This window comes from Carassius auratus, chromosome 7 (genome assembly GCF_003368295.1).
Source record: "Carassius auratus strain Wakin chromosome 7, ASM336829v1, whole genome shotgun sequence".
NCBI classification, from domain to species: Eukaryota; Metazoa; Chordata; class Actinopteri; order Cypriniformes; family Cyprinidae; genus Carassius; species Carassius auratus.
Genome location: NC_039249.1, coordinates 20,930,135 through 20,956,609, shown reverse-complemented (window position 1 = coordinate 20,956,609; position 26,475 = coordinate 20,930,135). Strand labels below are relative to the sequence as shown.

Sequence of the window (26,475 nt, the reverse complement as noted above, 5' to 3'; positions counted from 1 at the left end):
CCCAGAAGAAGTTATTTGCCATGAATGTAAGTAATGAAAAATGTGGTTCTTAGACCGGTACAACGCTAATTCCAAAAGTGTTTGTCACATTGTATGTCTCTGCTTAACGTGAATAGTTAAAATGTTAAAATGTATACATTAAATTATCAAGGATTGTAATGTAGCACATGTAATAATTTGTTAGACATTAAGTGAAACTAACAGCACAACGATAACTGTTACTACGGTTTGTTTTGAGCCATAGTAAAGTAACAAGGACATGAGGCTGATTTCACACAGGCACGTTATAAGGCTACCAACACTGCTGTGTTTACTTTCATAATGTCTATAATGTTCCCAACTGTATCCTGATAAAATGTAGGTGCTTTCATTCATGTTTTTTTAACATCTCCAACACATAATACTGATCTCTTTCTCTCACACACACACACATACACACACACATGTTGGTATATGTGGTTTATGGGGACTCTCCATAGGTGTAGGGTTGCCCTACCCCAACCCTACACCTAAACCTAACCCTCACAGGAAACTTTGTGCATTTTTGGATTTTCAAAATAACTAATTCTGTATGATTTATAAGCGTTTTGAATTACGGGGACACTAAAAATGTCCTCATAAACCACCTCCTCATTGTAATACCTGTGTCATACCTATGTCATTATACAAATTTGTGTCCTTGTTAACCACATAAACAAGCTCACACACACACACACACACACTTAACCTCTTTCACATACATGTACTACACTGGCCCCACGCAGAACATAGAATATATTTAATGATATACACTGACAGCTCTTGCACAACAACTCGTTTGAGCAACCACATCATTTCACTATGTCTTGCTTGATAACTCTCTGTTCGTGTCAAATGTTTGTATCCTTCTATATTAATACACATAATAGTTATCATGTTTTACAGCACCCTACACATCTGCAGTCCAAACCTGATCCAGAACAGTTCTGCCGGGATGGGGGGTTTGAATGTCCCTGCTGCAGTTTCACCACTGAAGAGAAGTTCTCTTTTACACTTCACCTAGAGAACCACATAAGTCATGCAGTGGAGCATGGAGGTATGGTGAGAGCGTGTCTTTAGATATCGATTGGCTTTTGTGTTTTTAAATCATATGTGCATGTATATGTATGTTGTATCATCTAAACATGTATGTGAATCTCAAAGAACGACAAGATAAGCTGTAGTTTCTTGGCAACAACTAAATTGATGAGAATATTGTTGTTGTTTATCTATGTGCGTTTTGTAACTTGCTGTGTACACTCTACAGTTTTGTTAACTATTTTTTTTTTCTACAATCCTACATGTTACTTCATCTTAAAATGCAATAAACTGTGCAGGACCACAGCCCATTTTCACTGTCTTTACTGCAGCCAGACAGTAATACGCAAGGACCAATACATAAGGCATGTTTCCCAGTGCTTGAAGACAGAAGAATTTGCAACACCACCTCCATCTCCCTCTGTAGCTGCATTTCCGACACCACCACCACCCCCAGCTACTTCTGTTTCAAAGCCTCCAGACTCTACCCCCCTTTCCTCTGATCCTAGTACCTTTGCATCATCCCCCATCCCACTCCCTCAAATTAGAAAGGAGAGAGAGACAGTCATGTGTCCTCATTGTGAACTGACACTTAACAGGAGAAATATAAAGCTGCATATTCTAAGACGACATAGACCAAAAAAAATGGACATCACCGCCCAGAACCACTTTAAATCACAGTGTGTGGATTTTACAAATGGTATATATGCGGTAGCAAAATCATTTTCAACATCAAGCACTCCGATCCATGTCATCAAAAAGACATGGGGCTCTGAACATAGGACATCATGTGAACTTGACATCTGCAGAATCAACACAGAATTTGCTGAACGGTCAAACAGCCGTTCCTATGAATGTCATCACCTTCAGTCGCTTGCGAACCAGCTGAAAGGGATATTCCCTTACTGACAGAGCAAGTTTTACAGACCATGGTCGACGACCTTTGGTTTGGGGAGGACAAGAAGGAGAGATGTTTGGCACAGCAGAGAAAAGCAATTAATGCAGGAGCCCCTCTCTCCTGCCTAGTGACAGTTTGTGGACCCAGCTACAAAAAGTACATTTCTGTGTTTGAGCCCACCATTTCATCCTACAGCAGGCTTGGTCGTGTCATAGTTACATATGATGCCAAAACCATTTCTTGGCATTGTCCTTGTGCCAGACCAAGGCAGTCATGCCTTCACAAATATGTTGCAAAGTGGCACCTGTTTGAAGTTGATCGGGAACTCTCTGGGAAAACCAGAAGTGTGGAGGCGGACAGCATCACACAACATATTCCCACCGATGTGGAAGGTTTTGAGGAAGAGGAAGGAATCCAATACCCACCTGAAGAACAGAATCTATCTCAAATGGTTAAATACATTTATGAAAAAAAGAAACTGCCTGCTGTGATTCCCTCCGATGTGGTAAACACAACAAATTTTCCTCTGAGCTTCACGCCATCTGAAGCCTTCTGCACTGAATGTTCAGAGGTTACTCCACTAAGCGACCCAGTGATTATCACTTCAAAAGCCAGAATCGTGACGATGACCAATGTCATAGAAGGTTTGTTGCATTTTCTTTACATGCGTCATCAATTCAACATTTAAATGTACATTCTAACTGTAATGTGAAATGGTGATGGCCGTGATTGTCAGGGTCTTCCTTTCCATTTGTAGGCGTATTCAAATGTCCACGCACTCATTTTAGTGTTGTTCATTGTGGAGGGTTGTACTTTATAGCAGTATTAGAAAATGTTTCACCTCTTTACTGGCACTTGTTTTTGGCAGGAATTTCAATGTACAGGAAAGAGTGCTACAGATGTGGCATGGTGTATCGGTATCAGGAGTGGAGTGATGGGATTCATAATTTTGATGATCACATACTTTTATCGATACACTTGTGCCATTTTCTGCGCAACAGTCTCCAGGTAAGAACCATGTTGGTTTAAATGTGTTTAAAACAACAACAGGTAATTATTGCATGAATATGTATTGTAGAGTCTTAAACTGTGATGCATCTCTTTGGCAGACTCAACAGGCTGTGGATAGTGCAATTGAGGTCTTGGAGAGGACCTCATGTAAAGCCTTCCCTTCAAAAAAAAGGATCCTGCAGGCCTACTTAAGCTTCGAGGCACTGTCCGACCACACCTACACATTCTCATGCTTAACCTGTGGTTATCACCCAGTGTCCGTAGTTAAGGACCTTCATAAGAAGGGTGTTTTTGGTATGCCTGGTAAGTCCACACATTTAATTAATTTTTTTTGTTTTGTTTTTTACTCCTATATTATTTCATGCGCACAGCATGTCCAGCTTGGGTAAAACTTGTTTGTTGTAATGTCTAGGTTTTTTTTTTTTTTTTTCTTCCAGTTAGCAGCATTGAGGAACCACCAGAAGATTTTGATGGGCATGTGAATGCTGAAAACTTCTGGAAGCTGGTTTCTCTGGAAATTATCAGCCGTGGTTTAGTTCCAAGTTAGTATGTTTCATACAATGACTACCATTATAGAGTTGGGATTGTATTATTAGCTTTCTTTTAATATTTCTTAATATTTTCTTATTTAAAGGCAACAAGGCATTTTTTCCAGAAGGTTTTTCGAATGCATTCTCAGTTTTGTCTGTTGTCTGTGATGACATTCCTCAGCTCAGAAGGTGGTGGTGTCGTTTGCTCTTGCAAAACATGTCACATGCAAGGTACACACAGATGGTTAATGAAATGAAATGGATTCTTCTACATTCAAACTACCCAGGCATACTTAATGTTTCCTCCTAGAATGTTAAAGGGTTGGTTCACCCAAAAATTTAAATTATGTCATTAATAACTCACCTTCATGTTGTTTCAAACCTGTATGACCTCCGTTCATCTTCGGAACACAGTTTAAGATATTTTAGATTTAGTCTGAGAGCTCTCAGTCCCTTCATTGAAACTGTGTGTAAGGTATACTGTCCATGTCCAGAAAGGTAAGAAAAACCTCATCAAAGTAGTCCATGTGACATCAGAGGGTCAGTTAGAATTTTTTGAAGCATCGAAAATACATTTTGGTCCAAAAATAGCAAAAATTAGGACTTTATTCAGCATTGTCTTCTCTTCCGGGTGAGAGAGATATTGTGTGAGAGAGTTCAAAACAAAGCAGTTTGTGATATCCGGTTCGCGAACGAATCATTAGATCTAACCGGATCTTTTTGAACCAGTTCACCAAATTAAACTGAATCATTTTAAACGGTTCACATCTCTAATACGCATTAGTCCACAAATTACTTAAGCTGTTAACTTTTTTAATGTGGCTGACACTCCCTCTGAGTTAAAACAAATCAATATCCCGGAGTAATTCATTTACTCAAACAGTACACTGACTGAACTGCTATGAAGAGAGAACTGAAGATGTTCAAGGCGGGATTTTCAAAGCGTTTGGCCATAAAAGAGGGTTCATTACCAACTTTATTTAGAACAACGAGCATCTCCGAATCACAACGCGAAGTATGATTATGAAGTTATGTGTTTGTTTTCTCCCGAGCGTCTTATCAGTATGTGTGCTGTCTGCTATCTGCAGCATTTTTCTGCGCTGATCTTCATTTACAAACACGTCATTAAAATGAACTGTAACTCTGTGAATACTCAACGAAGAGATATGAGAGAGATATCTATAGAATGCCTGAACTGTCTACTTTTAAACTAAACAAGTGACTAAAACAGATATTCTGTAATAAAGTAATCCATATGAAAACAACGCGATGTCTGTTTTTCATGTCTCCCTTCATTAGATATAATGTGACCACTCCGCGCTGAACGTACTATTCAGATTCAAACTGAAGCGCGCGGCTTGAATACACCCACACAGAAGAAAAAGCAGCGAGACTGTTCAAGTTTTTTATTTTACTGTTTGCTTCGCGATGAGAGGAATAAGACATAATTCACCCCAAAAAGATGCTAACGCATTGTTTACCGTGAAGTTGTGTATGGAACAACCAATCAAAAGTGACTGTTAGTTGACCAATCAGAACACAGTATGCTACCGAAAGGTGGGGTTTAAGGAAACTGAATCTTTTGAACAGCTTTGCGCGAACCGTTTGGGGATCTCTGAGAATTGAGGTAATTTTAAAATTATATTTTGACAAAATGACAATGTTTTTTAACCTTGGATGGATTTAAACCTATTGTACAGGACTTATAAACAGTGATAGGAAGCTTAGAATTTTCATCTTACTGGCTCTTTAATGTTCAAATGTTTGCAAGTGTCGAGTGTTACTTGGGGTCATTTTGTATCTTTTACATGATTCAAGTGACTAAAATACGTATTTTACCACAGTAAACTGACTTTTACTAGTGACTTTTACTAGCCAACTTGTGTTTCTGTTATCATTGCCTCACTTTAAACCTGTTTTTCTCTAAATTCAAAGTTCAGATAGCCATAACTTTTGTAAGCAATAAGGTACGATAGGCCGTGCTGTATTGTGAATAAATCATGGCTGAAAGCCATTGTTAGGCAAGACGCAAAGTAATAAAATGGTTACCACACAATAAAAAATAATAAAAACTAAAATTCATGTATTGAAATGTTACTTTTTGGAAGCAAGTTCGTTAAATGCTGTCCTTCCGCAAAAGAAATAAAAAAGTTCCTGACAGCATCAGTAAACTCAATGCAACAGAATGTTCTGGGCATGCCTCATCTGATGGAGCTTAAATAAAAACTGAATAGATGACTCTTTTCATCCGCTGTGTCATTGTAGTTTATAGTCATGGTGTCCTAAAATAGCACAGTTGAATACAAGTACTAAAGAATCATGTCAGTATATTAAGTACAAAATTAGTGTGCAAAAATGGAGCAATTTAAGTACATTTTGTAAGTGTGATTTCTTTAACCTGGGGTGGGGTCATGAAAGTGGGGACCTAGAGGAAGACTGTAATGGTCTAGTGTGCCATTTGGGACAGGGCCAGAGTAAGGCGGACCACCCTCGGGCACATTTCTAACCGGCATGCATCTTGTGGTGATCAACGGAGATCGATTCTGTGCAGATCTTGCTAATCTCAAATGAGCCTAATATATTTAGATGTGTAGCATGTGTGCATGTATCGTCTTTTTGTATCAATTCCATTTTAAATGACCTTTCCACAACGATATTCAGTTATTTTGATAATATCTGCCTACTTTAGCAATGCTTATTTTATTTTTTTTCAAATACTCATTTATTCATACTTTGAATAAGTACAATGACATTTTTATTTTTAACTTCTTTATATGATTTTCTTAGCAAAAAAAAAAAAGGTTTATACATGAAACCATTAAAAAATGGGACGTCTGAGACAACAAAGGCACCTTTTTCCACCTTTTTCCACCTTTGACCACAAGATGTCATTAGTGTGCCATGCCTTGAAAAGCTTCCTGTAAAAAAAATAATAATAATAGTTACGAAACAGTAGAGGACAAAGTCTTGGTGCTTAGTAAAGCTTTTTGCTGTTTTATAATACAACTGAATTGGTCGTGGGCAGAGTGTACTGCACTGCCCCATTGTCCAGGCTGAAATACCTGCCGCTTTTTGCAGATTTCTCAAACCAGGAGTAACTTCAACTAAAGAGGTACTGTAGGCTAAAGTCTGAGTTATATCAAAGCTGTAATGTAGTTTCAAAACTAAAACTAAATATTTCAAAAGCTAAATTGTAGTTGACCTTTTTCCATGTAGCCTAACATGTTTAGCTTCAACATGTTCAGCTTCGACTGTATTTAGTTTGTTGTAGTTAAAGACTATTTGTTGGATAGAAACCATTTACGAGTCTATGATTCTGTGAAGTGTTAAATCTTCTTACATTTAAGAATACTCAGCTCTTTGATTCATGTTTCTCCTCCTCAGGCAGTGTTTGATCACAAAACAGTGATGGCCAGTGCCGTGTACGTGGAGGAACTGTGTGACTATGAGGAGACCGAGAGCCCAAGCCCAAGCCCAAGCCCAGGTTCAGTAGACCCCAATACATTAATTATATGTCAAACTCAGCACTACAACCCCCCCAGACCCCAGAACTTCCGCAACCCAAGACCAGAATCTGACTTTCAAGTGACCTCTTCGTTCAGCCAAAAAGACAACAATAAGGTTCTGCATAAGGAGAAAACGTACCACAACCACCCCCCCCTAGACCCCAGAACTTCCGCAAGAGCCCAAGACCAGAATCTGACTTTAAAGTGACCTCTTCATTCAGCCAAAAAGACAACAATAAGGTTCTGCATAAGGAGAAAACTTACCACAACAACCCTCCCAGACCCCAGGCCGCTTTTTCTCCTCCACTCCCCCGAATAGATGATGTAATCAAGTTCTGCTGTAAGATATCAGAGAATACCCAGATTGAAGTGGCTTTAAAAAAATCTAGAAGTGGAGCTGCTGTTGCTGGGGGAGGGGCTTTTTTAGGAGGGCTACTTGGAGGTCCACCCGGTATATTTATTGGTATGTACACTTATGTTTTATTTTATTTTTTTCGCTTACAACCTTTGACCCACTTCACTTCCTAACCACAGAGTGGTGCTATAATATCATCAAAATAAATAAATGAAAACACTTTTTTGGAACCTTCATTTTTGAAGTGTTGTTTAAATATTAATACATTTCGATTGAACTATGTAGAAAATATGGAAAATCCATCAGTGAAGCCAATGTTTAGGCAAATTGCTAACTTGATATGATCAACTTTCACATGAAGAAAACAAATTATTTTATCAATTAATAATTGTGGACGGTATATTTAGTGAACCAATGCATCTTTAGCAGTTTGTTTCTTTGTTCTTGATCTTCTATTGTCATATTCAGGTGGTACTTTGGGAAGTGCTCTGGGATGGTGGATGACTAAAGACCAATTCCGTCCTCTTCATCAGATCATAATGGAGATGTCTCTTGAACAGAAAGAGAAACTGTACTCTGAGATCATTAACAATCTGGGATGGGATAACGTGTCTGAACTTATTTTGTCAGTGATAAGTAATCCCTCTCTAAAGAAGAAAGTACTTGATATTTTAGAGTCTTTTGCCAAAGAGCAGCTCAGAGCCAAAGTGAAGTGTGGAAAAAAATAGCATCTTATAATTTCACCTGGGGGCTTTCATAAAACAAGTTTACCAAATAAGCCAGGTTTATATAATTTAGTCTTTAGTTTATCGTATGTTTTGTTTCAAAATAAGTCAGACTAACTGAAATACACCTGGCTTATTTGGTAAGCTTTGTTTGTTTTTTGTTTTATGGAAAAAGCCCCCTGCTTAGTCTAGTTTGACTATCTGAAGAGCTTTTTAGGTTTTGTTTCAAAAAAAAGAAAAAAAAAAAGAAAAGTGAATTACTTTATTTTTCTTTATTATAAACACTTATAGCAGCCCTTCAGGATCCAAAAAAGGAGCAGTTTTGATGGTTGTCTTTGATTTATTTACTCGAATAAACTTAATTACTGAAGTATTTTCTGTCTCTGTGGGTTTTTTTTTCTTTTCTTTTTTCTCCATTGCATCTTAACACCGTGTTCACACAGTAATTGACATCATAGCACAATAACAATCACATTACAACATCATGGGATGTAAAAAAAAAAAAAAAAAGACAAACATGAACGAAAGAAAAATAAACTCAACCAACATTCACAAAAACAAACATTTACTGCATTAACAAAACATTTAATATTATTAAAATGAATCAACAATATCATGCTAAAGAAATACATGAAAAACAAACACTCTGCTTGCCAAAGGGATATAAATGAAAGCTCAAATCATTCTCCTAAGCTGTACATGTAACAAGAACAAATGTGGACTATTGCTCTACTCTAGTAGTGATGCCAAGCAGAGCGAGTTAAAGGAGAAGGTCATTACACTCCCACCAAATCACAATTTCAAACTTCAATGTCCTTTTTCAACAAAACCTTGTAATAAACCTATTGTGGGATGCAAGAGATTTACCTGCATCAATGAATCAACGTTGAACTATCACTCCCTTGAATGACCTCAACAACCGACCTAACTGGTTCCTTAGCAGCATGTCATTCTTGATAATGGCTTCTGTCGATTTGAGATATTCAGGAGATACTCTCTTTTCTGTTGAGTCCAGACCAGAACTGTTCAATTAAACATTGGACTCTGTTCCACCTTTAGTAACGTGTTTCTTCAGACATTTCTCAGGAGTTACATATGGTGTTATGGTTGACTCCTTCACTACATATCTATTTCAATCCAGTTTACCAGAGCCACGGAGTATTACTGTGAACCTCAACATGGTTAAAATATTTCAATGTTGAAACTACTTAAAAGAAATTAGTAATTCATCAATAATCTATTGATTCATTCTAATGAGCCATTTCAGTACAGTTAAAGGTACAGTGCAACATTAAATTAAATTAAATACTTCAAGCAGTGACAAGAAGAATGCAGTGAATTCTGATTTAGTTGTACAACAAGAGTGCTGTCAAGGTTGTATAATGTTGGTTGGTTGCCAAGAAAAACGTAACTTCCCCATATCAAGATGTAATTGCTGACTGTCCCCATGAATAGGACATTGCATGTTTTCTAGCAGTAAACATGAAAAAAAAAAAAAAAAAACAGCAGCATAGGAAGACATACATCCCTTTTAGATACACATGCACTCGAAGACCTTAAAAATAGGTCATTTTAAACCTACATCACTTTCTTTTTTTCTGTAGAACATTAAAAATATTTAGGGAAATGTCTTGTTTATTGTGTGTGTGTGTGTTTGTTTGTCTGAAACATTTTAGGGCTGTTGCCTTTACAGGCATGGTTGAACCAAATATGAACCAAGTCTACAATTTTGTGCAGTGTTAAATCTTCTTACATTTAAGACTGGTCAAATCTTTGATTAATGTTTCTCCTCCTCAGGCAGTGTTTGAACACACAACACAATGAAGTCCAGTGACGTGCACAAGAGGGGTCCGGGGGCAGCTCAAGCCCCTCCCTCTATAATCCCTGACTTTATGTGAAAAGTGACCATTTGTTCCAGCCTTAATAACCCAGAACCAATATATTGGCTGAGGAGGAATCTCTACCACCACAACACCCCCCAGAACCCAGGCAACTATTTCTCATCTGCCCCTCCCAAGTTCTGTGCTCCATCAAATAGATGATGTAATGGTGCTCTACTGTAAGATATCAGAAAATAGCCACTTGGCTACTACAAGGTCCACCCAGTGTATTTATTGGTGCATACACACGTTTTATTTCTTGTCATTTACAAACTTTGACCCACTTCACTTCTTAACCACAGAGTGGTGCTATAATATCTTCTATAAACAACTGAATGGCTTGTTCTCTGAAGCCAACCCAGTATGTTGAGTTTTTCTGTAATAAAAAATAAGCAAACACAAAAAGGTTCTTTTCTGGCATGTACTGTATGGTTCCATGAAGAACCTTTAACATCCATGGAACCTTTCCATTGCACAAAATGGTCTTTAGTGGGAAAAAAGTTGTTGAGATTTTTAAAATGTACTTCACACAATGAAAAAATAATAGTTATTTTAAGAACTCTCTATTGAAAGTGAAATTATTATTTTTTTTTTAAAGTGTGGTTTAAACGACTGAACTATGTAGAAAATATGGGAAATTCATGTTTCGGCAACTTATGATATGAACAACTTTAAATTTTAAGTGAAGAAAACACCTTATTTTATCGATTAATAATTGTGAATGGTATATTTAGTGTACCACATACATCTTTAGCAGTTTGTTTCTTTGTTCTTGATACACTCACCATCTGACACTGTCTCGACTCTTTCTCTTTTTTCTTTTTTTTCTTCTCTCAGCTTGTCAAACCTGGTGACTAGAACTGAGGAAGAATCTACTGAAATCTTTACCCTCGTGAGTATTTTCCCATCAAACTACACATAGATCCACATAGTACATGCTCTGCATTTACACCCCCAAACAATGGGGAAAAATAACATTAAATGTGAAACCTGTCTCCATCATCCTCTAGCTCTTGATCTGTTGTAATATGAAGGTTGTACTTTGGGAAGTTCTGTGGGATGGTGGATGACTAGAGAAAAATTCTGTCCTCTTCATCAGATGATAAAAAATGAGATGTCTCTTCAACAGAGGGATGAACTGTACTCTGTGGTGATGGAAGAACTGTGCAATCTGGCATGTGATAACCTGTCTGGACTCATTTAGTCAGTGATGAGTAATAACTCAAGAAATGAAAGTATTTGATATTTTAACAACTTTTCCGAGAAAACAGCTCAGAGTCAAGGTGAAGAATGGAAAAAAAAAATAGCATCTTCAAATTCTCTCCACTGCATCACAACACCACGTTTACCCAGTAATTGACTGCATAGCACAATAACAATAGCATCACAACATCATGGCTCGTAAAACTACAAAGAAAACAAATGAAGAAACTAACATGAACAAAGAAAAATACCCAACATTCACAAAAACAAACATTCACTGCATTAACAAAACATTTAATATTATTAAAATGAATTAACAATATCATGCCAAAGAAATACATGAAAAACAAACACTCTGCTTGCCAAAGGGATATAAAGTTGTTTGAGTCCAAACCAGAACTGTTCAATTAAGCATTAAACACCTTTAGTAACGTCTTTCTTCAGACATTTCCCAGGAGTTACATATGAAGGTGTTGGCTCACTCCTTTAACTACATCTCTATTTCAGTTCAGTTTACCAGTATTACTGTGAATCATTTCAGTAAAGTTAAAGGGATAGTACAGTGCAAAATTAAAATTCAGCCATCATTTACTCGCACCACATGTAACTTTCCAGTATATGGTTAAAACAACAACAACACGGAGACAAGTTAAAGCAAAAACTAAATACTGTACAAGTTAAAATACTGTAATTGTAATTGTAACATGATTAACTGCAGGAATAACCCATTAACAGATAGACCACATTATTGTATTTATGCTTACCTGGCACCTTATATACACTATTGTTCAAAAGTAGGATTGGTCAGGTTTATATATATTATTATTATTATTATTAATTATTTATTTATTTATTTATTTATTTATTTATTTATTTATTTATTCTTCTCCCTCCAGAAAGTCTGTTATGCTCATCAGTGCTGCATTTATTTCTCATTGTGTATTTAATAAGTGTTATTTATTAAAGTAGTCATTACTCCATTTGGTACTCAAGAAAAAACATTTTCATCATTGCCAATGTTGTGCTGCTTAATATTTTTAATATTAAAAAAAAAAAAAAAAAAAAAAAAAAACTTTTTCAGGTTTCTTTGCTGAATAGAAAATTAACAGCATTTATGTGAAACAATTTTTATGCAACATTTCAAATGTCTTTACTTTTGAAATGAGAAGCGGCTGGCCATTAAACCGCAGTGCCACACTCTTTCTGAACTGTGCTCTGTCACATGATTCGTGGTAGAGTGCAGTTCATGTGGTTTGCTGGAAAGCAGAAAACTAACTCTTAGAAAAACCTCTCTGAGGTTATAAGCTAACGTTACACAAGAAAAACACACTACCAGTACAGTATAGGTGCAAAACCAATTGATCAAATGAAATACTTCAAACGGTGAAAAGATGAATGCAGTGAATTATGATGTAGTTTTACAACAAGAGTGCTGTCATGGTTGTATGTAGTTTTTTTGCTAAGAAAAACAACTTCCTCATATCAAGATGTGTATGTATTTGCTGACTGTCCCCTGCTTAGGACATTGCATGTTTTAGCAGTAAACATTAAAAACAGCGGCATGAAAAGACATAAAACCCTTTCAGATACTGAAACACTCGATGACCTTAAAAATACTTCACTAAAAAAATTGTCATCGTTTTACCCACCTTCAGGACATTTTAAACCTACAGTACTAAATTATTTTAAAGAATAGTAACACTTTAGAATAGGTAACACTTAACTATTAACTACAACATTTCTCTCAGTACATTTTTAATTTGCTGCTTATTAATAGTTAGTAAGGTAGTTGTTAGGTTTAGGTATTGGGAAGGATTAGGGATGTAGGTCAAGTAGAATAAGGCATTAATATGTTCTTAATTAGCACTAATACATGGCTAATTTTCTAGTAATATGCATGCTAATAAGCAACTAATAAGTTTTACCTATTCTAGAGTGTTTCCTTTGTAAGTCAGTGGTCCCCAAAACGATTTGGTTACAACATTCATAAAAATGTATTCTATTGTGTCCTGCTGGTTTGTTCATACAGGTTTGTAACAACATGTAAGTAAATTATAACATAATTTGTATATTTGGTTCAACTATGCCTTTAAAAGCAACAACCCTGAAACATTTCAAATTGAAGTCTTTTCAATGTAAATAAATAAATAAATAAATAAATAAATAATAATAATAATGTCACACACCTGGACTCATTTAGTGTTTTTGCCCCAGTGACCCAGTTTCTGTCTTCCGTGTTTAGTTTGATTAGTTCCCAGGTGTGTCTATTATCTTCCTCATGTGTTCCATGTCCCTGTTAATTTAGTTATTCCATCCACCTGTGTTTCCCCATTATCCTTTGTACTTAAGCCTTGTCCTTTCAGTTCTGTTTTGTCGGGTCTTCACTTGCTACTTACGTGTGTCTACCTCTGTGCTCCATGTTGGATATCCCCTGTGTTGGATATATTAAAAGCCTTATTTCATTTATCCTCGGCTCCGTGTTCCTTCCGGCAGCGTAAAACCGTGACAGAAGACCCAACCAGAAAAAGAAAATAGAAAACTGCGTGCTTTTTCCCTCCGTTTTGTTTTTGTGTTTTCAAAGTCTTTTTGTTTCGTAGTGTTCTATGGATCCCCTCTATCGTCCCGAATTCCTCATCCTCCTGCTGAAGCAGGGAGGACGTTCTCTCGAGGACCATACCAGACAGTTTCTTCTTTTAGCTAATGCCACCAGCTACCCGGACGACGCGCTCTGCACCTTCTACAACACCAGCCTGAACTCCAAGTGCAGAGCGTTGTCGCCCGAAGATGGTCCTCGGGAGGATTTCGCCGCATTTGTGGAGTGGACTCTGGCGAGAAATGGGTCACCTCTCACCGTCTGCCCCATAGAGGACCTCGCCAGCCCCACTCCCGACCCAGAGACCAGCCAGCCACCATCACGCCGCACGGAGCCAGAGCCCACCGCAGCCGCAGAGCCCGAGCCATCCACTGACAGGGAACAGGATCTCGAGAGCGCGACTGACCAGGTGTGTGAGCCGGCAACACCGTGCATCGTGGGAGTCCTAGTGGAGATCGAGGGCGTGGAGGAAAGCCCTGCCCACACTCCTGCGACTGAGGGTGAGCTGTTTGCAGTCTCTGAAAGTCATATGGAGCAAGTTCTGGATCTGATGGACTGGTCTACGGAGGTAATCCCTAATTTTCCTGTTTCCCCGCTGGTTCCGCCCAGCCCTGAATTTTCTGTTTCTCCGCTGGTTCCGCCCAGCTCTGAATTTTCTGTTTCTCCGCTGGTTCCGCCCAGCCCTGAATTTTCTGTTTCTCCGCTGGTTCCGCCCAGCTCTGAATTTTCTGTTTCTCCGCTGGTTCTGCCCAGCTCTGAATCTTCTGTTTCTCCGCTGGTTCCGCCCAGCTCTGAATCTTCTGTTTCTCCGCTGGTTCCGCCCAGCCCTGAATTTTCTGTTTCTCCGCTGGTTCCGCCCAGCTCTGCATCTTCTGTTTCTCCGCTGGTTCCGCCCAGCTCTGAATCTTCTGTGTCTCCGCTGGTTCCGCCCAGCTCTGAATCTTCTGTGTCTCCGCTGGTTCCGCCCAGCCCTGATTTTTCTGTTTCACCGCTGGTTCCGCCCAGCCCTGAATCATCTGTGTCTCCGCTGGTTCCACCCAGCCCTGAATCTTCTGTGTCTCCTGTATTCCCTCCCAGCCTCCCTCTCCCGCCTCCTCCCAAACCTGCTGGTCCCTCTACTCCTCTTTCGCTGGTTCCATCCAGTCCTGATCCTCCTGTCCTTCCTCCCATCCTTCTCCTCTCTCCTCCTCCTAGACCAGCCAGTTCCTCGTCATCCCTGCTGGTACCAGTCAGTCCCGCAGCTCACCCTCCTCGGTCCTTCGACCCAGCGGCTCCGCCTTGGCTCTTAGCTCCCTCGTCTCCACCGTGGCCTGTCATCCCACCTGCTCCACCGGGCTCCCTCATCCCTCCGGCTCCACCTTGGTCAGTCGTCGACCATCCGCCGCCTCGGGACTCCACTCCTCCGGTTCCACCTCGTCTTTCCATCCCTCCGGCTCTGTCAGGCTCCTCCTTCCCTCCGGTTCCACCTCCATCCTCGGTCGCTCCGGCTCCACAGCGGTCTGCCAGGACCCCGCCTCCGCCTTGGTCGCCTGAGCCTTCTGCTCCACCTAGGCCCTCCGGAACCTCGACGTCCCCCTGGCTCTGCGGCTGTGCTGCTCCATCTTGGGCTCCTCACCCACCGGTGCAGTCTCCGCCTGTCGGCCCCCTGGTGTCGTCGACCCCTCCTTCACCATGGCTCCTCCCGCCGTCGACTCCACCTTGGATCTCCGTCCTGGCTGGTCTCTGGTGGACCATCTGGCTCCTCCTGCTCCTGTCTCCTCCCTGGCTCCTCCCTCCGTCGTCTCCTCCCTGGCTCCTCCTTCTGTGGTCCCTGTCTGCTGGCCCCCTCCTGGGAGTCCGTCCTCCACCGGAACCTCCTCCCAAGTTCCCACCCACGCCTCCCTCGGTTGTTTCTACGGTGCGAGGACGCACCTACTGGGAGGGGGGAGTACTGTCACACACCTGGACTCATTTAGTGTTTTTGCCCCAGTGACCCAGTTTCTGTCTTCCGTGTTTAGTTTGATTAGTTCCCAGGTGTGTCTATTATCTTCCTCATGTGTTCCATGTCCCTGTTAATTTAGTTATTCCATCCACCTGTGTTTCCCCATTATCCTTTGTACTTAAGCCTTGTCCTTTCAGTTCTGTTTTGTCGGGTCTTCACTTGCTACTTACGTGTGTCTACCTCTGTGCTCCATGTTGGATATCCCCTGTGTTGGATATATTAAAAGCCTTATTTCATTTATCCTCGGCTCCGTGTTCCTTCCGGCAGCGTAAAACCGTGACAAATAACAATAATAAAAGTTTTGTCATTAATATTTTATTCTATCTTGTGCATTTATAGTCACATTCATTTTGTATTTAATCTTTCAAAGTAGTTTTTGAACTTTAGAATGAACTTATGTCACGGGGTGACGAAAGAGAAGCGGAACTAAGTCCCGCCGGAATTTTGTGTTCCCCTCGGGACGGTGTCGCGGTAACACCGGTCCACTTCCGGGTTGCGCCCGATGTCACAATAACAACGCTAATGACAGATTGAGATCTGGTGTGGGGAGTTTGATGTGGCGATCTGTGAGAGGATTATGGAGGCGGAGTAACCACATAAAAAGAGAAGTGCAGAGACCATGCAGGGTGGATTCTATTTGGTCGTTCGTTCTCCCGGCTATTCTTCCTGATCGGCTTGCCCCCGTGTGTGGTTCTTCTCTTTGGATGTGTTCCCCTAGGAGAAGTGAATTCCTGGGACGTTTGGGCTGGCGTGTGGAGGTATTTGAGGACTATTGTGGGGTTTCGGCTATCTGGCTGTGCAACAGATATATCAGCGATCGAGTGGAGATATTCAGGACAGAAAGAGTGTGAGTCTGGAAAGCAAGTGAAGACCAGGCCGCGCCATCGCTATCGGAGGGAAGTTAAGAGACCTGATCTGGGACTTCGATAAATTGTATACATCTGGACTGGGAGTGATAACGTGCGAAGTGGACGGAGCCATCGTTGGGTGAGTGCTGGCTCTATTTGCACTAAGAGTGGGTGTGCCGTGTCTGAAGTGGTGTGTTTGCACAATAAGTCGTTTGAAGTGAAGTTACAGAGTGTGGGGAAGATATATAGAGTTAATGCCGGACGCTCACCACCCCGAGAGCCCACCACCGTCACCGTAATCCACACCCAGGCACTCAACTGAAGCATCTCCCAGCCGTAAGCCCCATTTCTTATTCAAGAACACATACATGCTGTTGATTACTTACCCCGCTGTGCAGATCGCAGGATCCTCTGGGCCGAACGCCGCATGTGATGTCCCTATGACAAGAGGTGGACACACGAATTATTCCTTTCCCGGTCACAACCGAAGCCTCTCCCAGCCGTAAGCCCCACTACTTATTCAAGAACGCATACTTGCTGTTGATTACCTACTCTGCTGTGCAGATCGCAGGATCCTCTGGGCCGAATGCTGCATGTGATGTCCCTGTAGAAAGAGGTGGACACACGAATTATTCCTTTCCCGGTCTTAACCGAAGCATCTCCCAGCCGTAAGCCCCACTACTTATTCAAGAACGCATACTTGCTGTTGATTACTTACTCTGCTGTGCAGATCGCAGGATCCTCTGGGCCGAACGCCGCATGTGATGTCCCTATGAAAAGAGATCGCAGGATTCCCTGGGCCGAATGCTGCATGTGATGTCCCTGTAAAAGGAGGTGGACAGGAGAATTATTCCTTTTCCCGGTCTCGACCGAAACATCCACGAGCTCTACTTACCCGGATACCCCCCTCACTCCGGGACGGGTGACAGACTATCCTGGCTCTTGCTGGCCCCGTACAGGCACGAATCGCTGACGACTCCACGCCTTCCCGGCGTCCGAGGTCTGGCTCCGTTCTGGTCGGGAGACACGGAGGGAACACTGAACTTTTAAATTGCTTTTTACCAAATAAAACCTTGTTCATTTTTTTATACTCTCGTCCGTCTGGTTCTTCTGGTACGCTCCCCGAGGTGATCCTGGGTTTCAGGGGTGGGTGCAGTCCAGCTTGGCCCCCCCGACCTGTGACACTTAGCTTCTCTTGATTCCCAGAATCAAGCTCTCGGACTGTAAAGCTTTGGAGTGTCTGTACCATGTTGAAGTGGACTCACTGAATTTTGCTTCGTTTGCTGAAATGTTTCTTTGGTAATGGGTCTCTGATCCAGTGGGCTGTGTTTCAACACAATGCGAGGGTTTCCAGAGCTATTTCCATCTGTCTAATAATAGGAACAAGTGAAGTGTGTGAAAGTTGATCTCAGCTGCTGAACTGGTTTAGTTAGTGTAGATAACATGTTTACACAGTGTGCCCAGTTTCACAGTTGGACATTTTGCAAAAGAGAAGTTTTTAAGAGTTGTTGACTTTCTTCCTGCTACCTTATGCATTGTGTGCAGTTCTCACGAGAGTGGAAAACAGTTTCAGCCTCTATGTGCATATTTCATCTCATTTGGGAGAGTTTTTCTCTTCAGCTCTCTTGGTAAAAATTATGCTGGACTGATGCTTCCTCTGATAACTTTCAGAGTAATTGCCCGAGACTAAGTGATTGTTTAAAAGAGATAAATGTTATATTTTGTTTTGTAAGCCACAGATAATTTTACTTGTTCAATCAGTATAGTGTTACACACCCTAAAACAATATAGTTCTTTAGTTCTATTTAGAACCGTGTCCTTCTGAAGAAGTCTTTCATGTGCTGCCTTCATGTGGACTTGTGAAATGTTGCATACTAATATCAGACTAATATAAGAAACATTACACTAAAGTAACTTTAACAAAAGAGATATATTACAAACATTAAACCCAAATACTGAAAAATTTTAATTTATCTATATGTTATCTATATGTACATCTATATGTTATCAAAACTATATATGAAGCAGAAAGTTGAGTGATTAACACCCTTTTTGCTTTACGCTCACTGATCTCTCTCTCTTTGTTATAATATATATATATATATACAGTCTTGTTCAAAATAATAGCAGTACAATGTGACTAACCAGAATAATCAAGGTTTTTCGTATATTTTTTTATTGCTACGTGGCAAACAAGTTACCAGTAGGTTGAGTAGATTCTCAGAAAACAAATGAGACCCAGCATTCATGATATGCACGCTCTTAAGGCTGTGCAATTGGGCAATTAGTTGAATTAGTTGAAAGGGGTGTGTTCAAAAAAATAGCAGTGTGGCATTCAATCACTGAGGTCATCAATTTTGTGAAGAAACAGGTGTGAATCAGGTGGCCCCTATTTAAGGATGAAGCCAACACTTGTTGAACATGCATTTGAAAGCTGAGGAAAATGGGTCGTTCAAGACATTGTTCAGAAGAACAGCGTACTTTGATTAAAAAGTTGATTAGAGAGGGGAAAACCTATAAAGAGGTGCAAAAAATGATAGGCTGTTCAGCTAAAATGATCTCCAATGCCTTAAAATGGAGAGCAAAACCAGAGAGACGTGGAAGAAAACGGAAGACAACCATCAAAATGGATAGAAGAATAACCAGAATGGCAAAGGCTCAGCCAATGATCACCTCCAGGATGATCAAAGACAGTCTGGAGTTACCTGTAAGTACTGTGACAGTTAGAAGACTTCTGTGTGAAGCCAATCTATTTTCAAGAATTCCCCGCAAAGTCCCTCTGTTAAAAAAAGGCATGTGCAGAAGAGGTTACAATTTGCCAAAGAACACATCAACTGGCCTAAAGAGAAATGGAGGAACATTTTGTGGACTGATGAGAGTAAAATTGTTCTTTTTGGGTCCAAGGGCCACAGGCAGTTTGTGAGACGACCCCCAAACTCTGAATTCAAGCCACAGTACACAGTGAAGACAGTGAAGCATGGAGGTGCAAGCATCATGATATGGGCATGTTTCTCCTACTATGGTGTTGGGCCTATTTATCGCATACCAGGGATCATGGATCAGTTTGCATATGTTAAAATACTTGAAGAGGTCATGTTGCCCTATGCTGAAGAGGACATGCCCTTGAAATGGTTGTTTCAACAAGACAATGACCCAAAACACACTAGTAAACGGGCAAAGTCTTGGTTCCAAACCAACAAAATTAATGTTATGGAGTGGCCAGCCCAATCTCCAGACCTTAATCCAATTGAGAACTTGTGGGGTGATATCAAAAATGCTGTTTCTGAAGCAAAACCAAGAAATGTGAATGAATTGTGGAATGTTGTTAAAGAATCATGGAGTGGAATAACAGCTGAGAGGTGCCACAAGTTGGTTGACTCCATGCCACACAGATGTCAAGCAGTTTTAAAAAACTGTGGTCATACAACTAAATATTAGTTTTGTGATTCACAGGATTGCTAAATCCCAGAAAATTTTTTTTTGTACAAAATAGTTTTGAGTTTGTACAGTCAAAGGTAGACACTGCTATTTTTTTGAACACACCCCTTTCAACTAATTGCCCAATTGCACAGCCTTAAGAGCGTGCATATCATGAATGCTGGGTCTTGTTTGTTTTCTGACAATCTACTGAACCTACTGGTAACTTGTTTGCCACGTAGCAATAAAAAATATACTAAAAACCTTGATTATTCTGGTTAGTCACATTGTACTGCTATTATTTTGAACAAGACTGTATATATTACATTAGATACATTACAATAATGTTTCCTCCATGTTTTATCTTGATGTAAGAGTTAAACTTGTAAATATGATTTACTCTGTCATTTGTTATGATATTTCAGCTCTGCACAATATTCCCTCAGTTTCTAAATCTGTAAAAAACTGTATTTAAAAAAAATTGGTAAAGCACTTTGTAATACGTCATTAAATTTTAACTTTTCAATTATAGCTTGCTTAAGCGAAACTCTCAAAACTGAGTTATTCCTCTTCGTATCCAAAGTCACTGAATGTTAAAACCATGTGAATGATGGGATTTATTAAATATGCATGATCAGTCATGTGTGTCATTTCGTATTTCCTCAAAAACAAGATGGACTACTGTTTATCAATGATTAATCCATTTACTTCCATTAATAACAATTTAAATAATCTCTATTGTGTCTGTGTCTATTTTGTAATTTAATTCCAGGGTAAGATGATGTAATATATAGAGTATAATGTCAACGTGTGTATGTGTGTGTTTAATACAGTCGCCAAAGTATTTTATGATAATGTTTATTTATTGTATTGATTGCAAAAGTCACATTGTTCCCTTAATACTATACATGCTATAATACACACATCTCTTATTCAATAAAGTTATAATATATATTTACTTACATACAAATATAAATACAAATACATGTGCAAAACAGAAGTCATAGAAGTGACTCAAATGCATTAGTGCAAAATACTTTATAATTACTGCTATTAATCTCTCGTCTCTGTGCTTCTGTTCTTGGGCGAGGTCAGTTTCAGTTTCTTTAAAGAGTTTCAGCTTAGTTCATAACAGCACTTCATCACATCTGTCCGGTTCAGAGTCCACTGACGGGAGGATTCATGTGCTCGGGCTTTATGTAGCAGTATGGGGAGTAATCCTCATCCTCTGGGCTCTTGAACCACTTGGTGGACACCTGGTAGCCCTCCTCACAGGACTCGTCATCACTCGACGTCTCATACTCATGTAGCGTTGTCGTGTCCTCTACGGAGTTTTTCTTCCAGTGCTTACCCTGGGCTCTCTGCTTTCCTTGCTCTTTTCCCTCATGAACGCTGCTCACACAGACCCGGCAAATTCTCACCGGTCTGGAGGAGATGTTTGGTATCAAGGCCCGACTCTTTGAGCAAGCTCTACACACTATATAACCGCATCTCCGGCAGTGGTGCCTCCGATTGGCAACGTTAAATCGCTTTGAGCAGCGCATACAGATGGCTGATGCCATGTCAGGGATCCAGGTGGCAGCGAAGTTCTCTACAGCTTTGTCAGCAGGGAGGCCCTTAGCTTGCATTAGGAGGGACCTGTACTGCTCAATGCGTCCCATCCACGCATTCTTTTCGTCAGGCGAGGCCGCCGACACGTAGAAAGACTTGCGTGGCGTGCGGATGAGCCATTGGTTGGGCATGGCCACTCCATCTTCCAGATCTTCCTGCTGCACATCCTCCAAAGGAATGATCTTCTGCCTACTGTTCCAGCGACCGGGCACCATGATTCTACCGTAGACCAAAATGTCATTGAAGAGGAAGAACGCTTTGGGTTTGGGTCCACGTCTGCACAGCTTTGACAAGTAGCCCTCTCCCACCAGAATACGGCCCGGTTTGAGAAGCATCTTTCCGGGTCGGCCGAAGGTGCTCTCCACTGCCTGGATCCGCTCACGGTTCTGAACAGTAAAGATCTGTTGTTCTACCATTTTGGTGCTGTCTGTAAAATGTATAAACAGTAAATTGTCAATTTGATTTCGATGGACTTGTAACCACTGGATTATTTATCAAACATGTAGATTTAGTTATTAATTTTTAGCAGTACTTACAAAGCACTTTAACACGATTACTCAAATTAACAAAAATGACACAACACACACACACACAAAATAAATGTTTAAACATCTTAAAAATGTATTCAACAATACCTGATTGATTTGGAAAGCAGTGAATTACCGCTGGGTAAACAGACTGTGTAGCTGTTCGCAGTTCTTCTGTCCTATGAGCGCCAATAAAAATCTTGTACAAATATTCCTCTGTGTTCGTCGCGACAGATCTCTTCTTTCTCACGGCAGGTTGTTTGAGACGGCCCTTTTATAGTGTCATGAGCTTGTCTTTCCTGTTTGAAAAGGGGAACTCCAGATCTGTTCTGTAGCCTAGAATTTCAGAGTTGTAACCTTCCTTGTGTTTGACTGGAACAAATTAAGACACACCCTCAAGACATACAAATACAAAATAAAATGTTTTGACCTGATGTCATGTCACTAGTCCTGTGTGAAGCGGTAATATATGCTGCCAAGACATTATTTAGACCTCTTTTGTTCATCATATTGAATTTAACCCTTACAATCAGTGCTGTATGTTTTTTGCACGCCTGTCTAATTTATTTCACAGATTAGCTTAATTAATTGTTTTAAAGATGAAATAAAAATAAATAAATATTAGATGGAAAATGTAAAGGTTGAATGTCTCCTTGGCAATGAAATAAATGTTTCATGTACAAAACATATTCGAACTAAAATCAAAACACATTCAATATTAAAATAAAACGCACAACCAAGACAATCATTCAAGTAAAGCATAAATGTAATGTAGTGGCATTCTTTCCATCGAAATATTCCTTTTCTCAGTACTGTTCAGATTTTTCCCATTAAATTATTTTATCATAAAATGAAAGACGTAAATATCTGCAGTCATTTTTATGGGCCTTATCTATATGATTATATTATGAAGAAAAGTGTCTTTCTTCATACGCATTTCCCGTTACAGTGAAAAATGTGTGGGCTGAAGTGAACAATTAAGTCTATATTTACTATTTAATCTGATAAACAGTATTGGCTTAGATAGCAGAGAACTCCATTATCAGATTTACTAAACAATAGTATCTAAACAACAATAAAACTTTGACCCTTAAACAAGCCAGACGCCATAACCAGCCCAACAAGTTTTTGGAAAAAAAGTTCTGCAAAGTGACTGTAAACAACAGGCTTGTTATATGTGAAAGGAATATCCATTTAATGCACAGCACAACCTGAAACTGTATGTATGCCTTTTTTGTTTATGTTTTGTGTAGAAAAAAAAAATTGATGTAGAGGAAGTGCATATCCTTATGATGCAACACCTTATGATGAAAACACAGTGTTTTCAAAGGAGTGGACATTTAACGAAAGGACCTCTTTTCTCATAAAAGAGATTGCACACCAGAATGATGAATGGACTTCATGTGAATTTTCAAGAATAATGACATCCATGCTTTTCTCATTTCAGTACATAACAAGCAGTCATAGTCTCCTTTAACTCAAACACTTTCTTTACTCAAAACCTGTACTATGTACTCTTAGAAGAAAAAACAAAGAGCACTAAGCAAGAAATATGTAATCATTAAACAAACACATACGTATTTCATTAGAAAACCTGTTCTGTGTCTTGGAAGGCGGGATTTCCCTGGCATTACAAGAAGAGGTGTTTACAAGTCGGCTAACAAGGAACAAACCTTGACTACGTTATGGCCAGTTTCACTGTAAAGAAAAAAATAAAAAAAATAAGTCCCTTGTTTTGTAATTGGGCAAATATTACCACACACATTTCAATGAAACAAACCACATAACTTATTCCAATTTTACTTGAAATGCTTTTAACTGAAATCTGAAGTGGTGCTAGCTCAAGAACACTGAAAAAAAACTGCTACTAACAGTACTTCACTTAAAATTGAATAAAAATGAACTGTACATAATCTAGTTAAATACCTCCCACTATGAGGAAATCATTATACAATATAAACATTAGAACAGCTCTACTATCATACCATCTAAAACTAACAAGGAAGAAGCACTTTTATTTGTAGCATTTGGAGTGCTGCCTACCCCTGACGATATAAGATCATAAATAAACAGTTTGTGGAAAACGTGTATAAAAATTAAGTGACAGGTACGATTTATTTATATATATATATATATATATATATATACAGTACAGACCAAAAGTTTGACCTGGCCTAGACAGTCACCGGACCTGAACCCAATCAAGAAAGTTTAGGGGTGAGCTGGACCACAGACAGAAGGCAAAAGGGTCAACAAGTGCTAAGCATCTCTCGGGGAACTCCTTCAAGACTGTTGGAAGACCATTTCAGGTGACTACCTCTTGAAGCTCATCAAGAGAAAGCCAAGAGTGTGCAAAGCAGTAATCAAAGCAAAAGAAGAACCTAGAATATGACATATTTTCAGTTGTTTCACACTTTTTTGTTATGTATATAATTCCATATATAATTCCACATGTGTTAATTCATAGTTTTGATGCCTTCAATGTGAATCTACGATTTTCATAGTCATGAAAATAAAGAAAACTCTTTGAATGAGAAGGTGTGTCCAAACTTTTGGTCTGTACTGTGTGTGTGTGTGTGTGTGTGTGTGTGTGTGTGTGTGTATATATATATATATATATATATATATATATATATATATATAAAATCATTCTTACTCTCTTCACCTCCAAAAAGGCTCCACCTGGTGGACAATGAAAAACAACTACTTTTCCTAAATGGCCCATATATTTTCAAACCTGGTCAAAGCTTTATATAAAGAGTAATAACAATAAGAGGATCAATGATTAAATGTCTTCTGTTAAATCTCCAGGATGAGTCCACGGTTACAGATGACATGATGTTTAGAAAACCCCATTACAAGTCAATAGCTCCTTTTACTTTGAATTTCTCTGCTGACCGCTCACTGGAGCACAGTTCAAACTTGCTGCCATAGATGTGTGTCACAAAATCACCAATCCCCACACTGAACACACCATTCCTCTTTGGGATAACTGCAGACAGAGAGCAGGGCAAAGTCAATATTAAAAGGAACTTAAAGAAAAACATATGTATGAGCGATTGAGAGATTAAAGTTAATCAACTGTCAGACAAAAAAAGAGGAATAGATCTTTTTAAAAGACTTTGTTCTCAGGTTTTTTTTGGCATAAGTGTTCTGAAAGGTGGCAAATGACTGTGAGGAAGAAGTTAGAAGTATTTTTGAGACAGAGAGAGCACTCACTTTCGGTCTGGACTAGGGCTGTCATGAGAATATTTTTTCTTAACTATTATCATGGTCAACAACAAATTCATGATAATGATATTATTGTGATATCTCTAGAATAAAAACTGCTCAAATTAATCTTTAACATGTCAACCAGAGAGTTACTGTAATTTATGTGTAACTGTCCTTTTAACAGAGTATCGGCCTTCATTTTACATTGTGAAACCCCTAGTCTGGAAAATGATAAAAGAATAAAGTTTTACATAATGTTTTTTGACTTGATTACCATATAGCCACAGTAAAACCTTTATAGTTAACTGCAAATTTGTTATATTTAATTTGTTTTGGACTCCACCTTCCTTTAGACTAATGGACAACAGCTTGGTATGGCATCTTTGAGTACTGACATAATAGTGAAATGACGTGAACCTGTAAAATAATGTATATTTACACATATACCTTTCAGTTTGTCCTCTTCTGTAATGATTTTGAAGACGTGCTTCAGTTTAACATACGAAGGGCATTTTGATCTGACAACTGCAAGAAAAAGAGATGTGAGAGAGAACATGAGGCTCCACTATATGTTAAAAATAGCACCATTAAAATGAATCAGGGTATACCACTGCTAAAGCAAAAATGTGTTCCTTTGTTCACAGACATTTTCAAATGGGCATGTTGTACCTGTTAAGACAGCACTGTGGAAATCTGCTTTCAAGAGCTTCTGCTGGATCATCTGTGGGTCGCTGCATTCAAAAGAAACAGGGAGCACATTCATGGAGCGTTAGCAAGACTGGAAATTAAATTACACTCAAAAAGCCAGACATTCTGAAGAACATCTTCAGGAAATTATGACACACACATCTTACCTTCCTGGTTTCAATCCATTACACAGATTCACAATGTACTGTTTCCACAGCTCAGACAGAGGCTAGAAGAGTTCATATCTACAATCATTACCAAATATATATGAGTGATTTTTGGGATAAGCAGTACTTTTTTCTCACATGATTCAATACTACAGAGTGAAATTGAGTATAATCTTTGATGTTCAGGTTTGAGCTGGAATATTTTCAGCTGTTTTCTTTCGTTGGCATTCAGTCCCTTCGCCTTTCTTGTCCTTCCCTTCTTTTTTT

The 26,475-nt window shown here is 39.4% G+C and overlaps 1 protein-coding gene, 1 long non-coding RNA gene and 1 pseudogene across 2 annotated transcripts; 1 reads left to right on the top strand and 2 right to left on the bottom strand.

The window, feature by feature from the left end:
- Positions 1-1,088: 1,088 nt before the first annotated feature.
- On the top strand, positions 1,089-26,252 carry LOC113106207 (uncharacterized; annotated as a pseudogene).
- Positions 20,934-24,225, bottom strand: LOC113106209 (pleckstrin homology domain-containing family F member 2-like). Its single transcript, XM_026267888.1, has 2 exons — positions 22,250-24,225; positions 20,934-22,041 (listed from the first exon to the last, which is right to left on the bottom strand). The coding sequence occupies exon 2, from the start codon at positions 22,028-22,030 to the stop codon at positions 21,161-21,163; it is 870 nt and encodes a 289-aa protein (XP_026123673.1). The 5' UTR covers positions 22,031-22,041; positions 22,250-24,225; the 3' UTR covers positions 20,934-21,160.
- LOC113106211 (uncharacterized) lies at positions 25,560-26,342 on the bottom strand. The gene is made up of 3 exons (XR_003292459.1): positions 26,209-26,342; positions 26,024-26,085; positions 25,560-25,879 (listed from the first exon to the last, which is right to left on the bottom strand). It is a non-coding gene; the product is annotated as an uncharacterized LOC113106211 (long non-coding RNA).
- Between the last annotated feature and the right edge of the window lie 133 nt (positions 26,343-26,475).

Bases quoted from the DNA above. Each gene is read 5' to 3' on its own strand.
- LOC113106209 (XM_026267888.1), bottom strand. From the start codon at position 22,030: ATGGTAGAACAACAGATCTTTACTGTTCAGAACCGTGAGCGGATCCAG.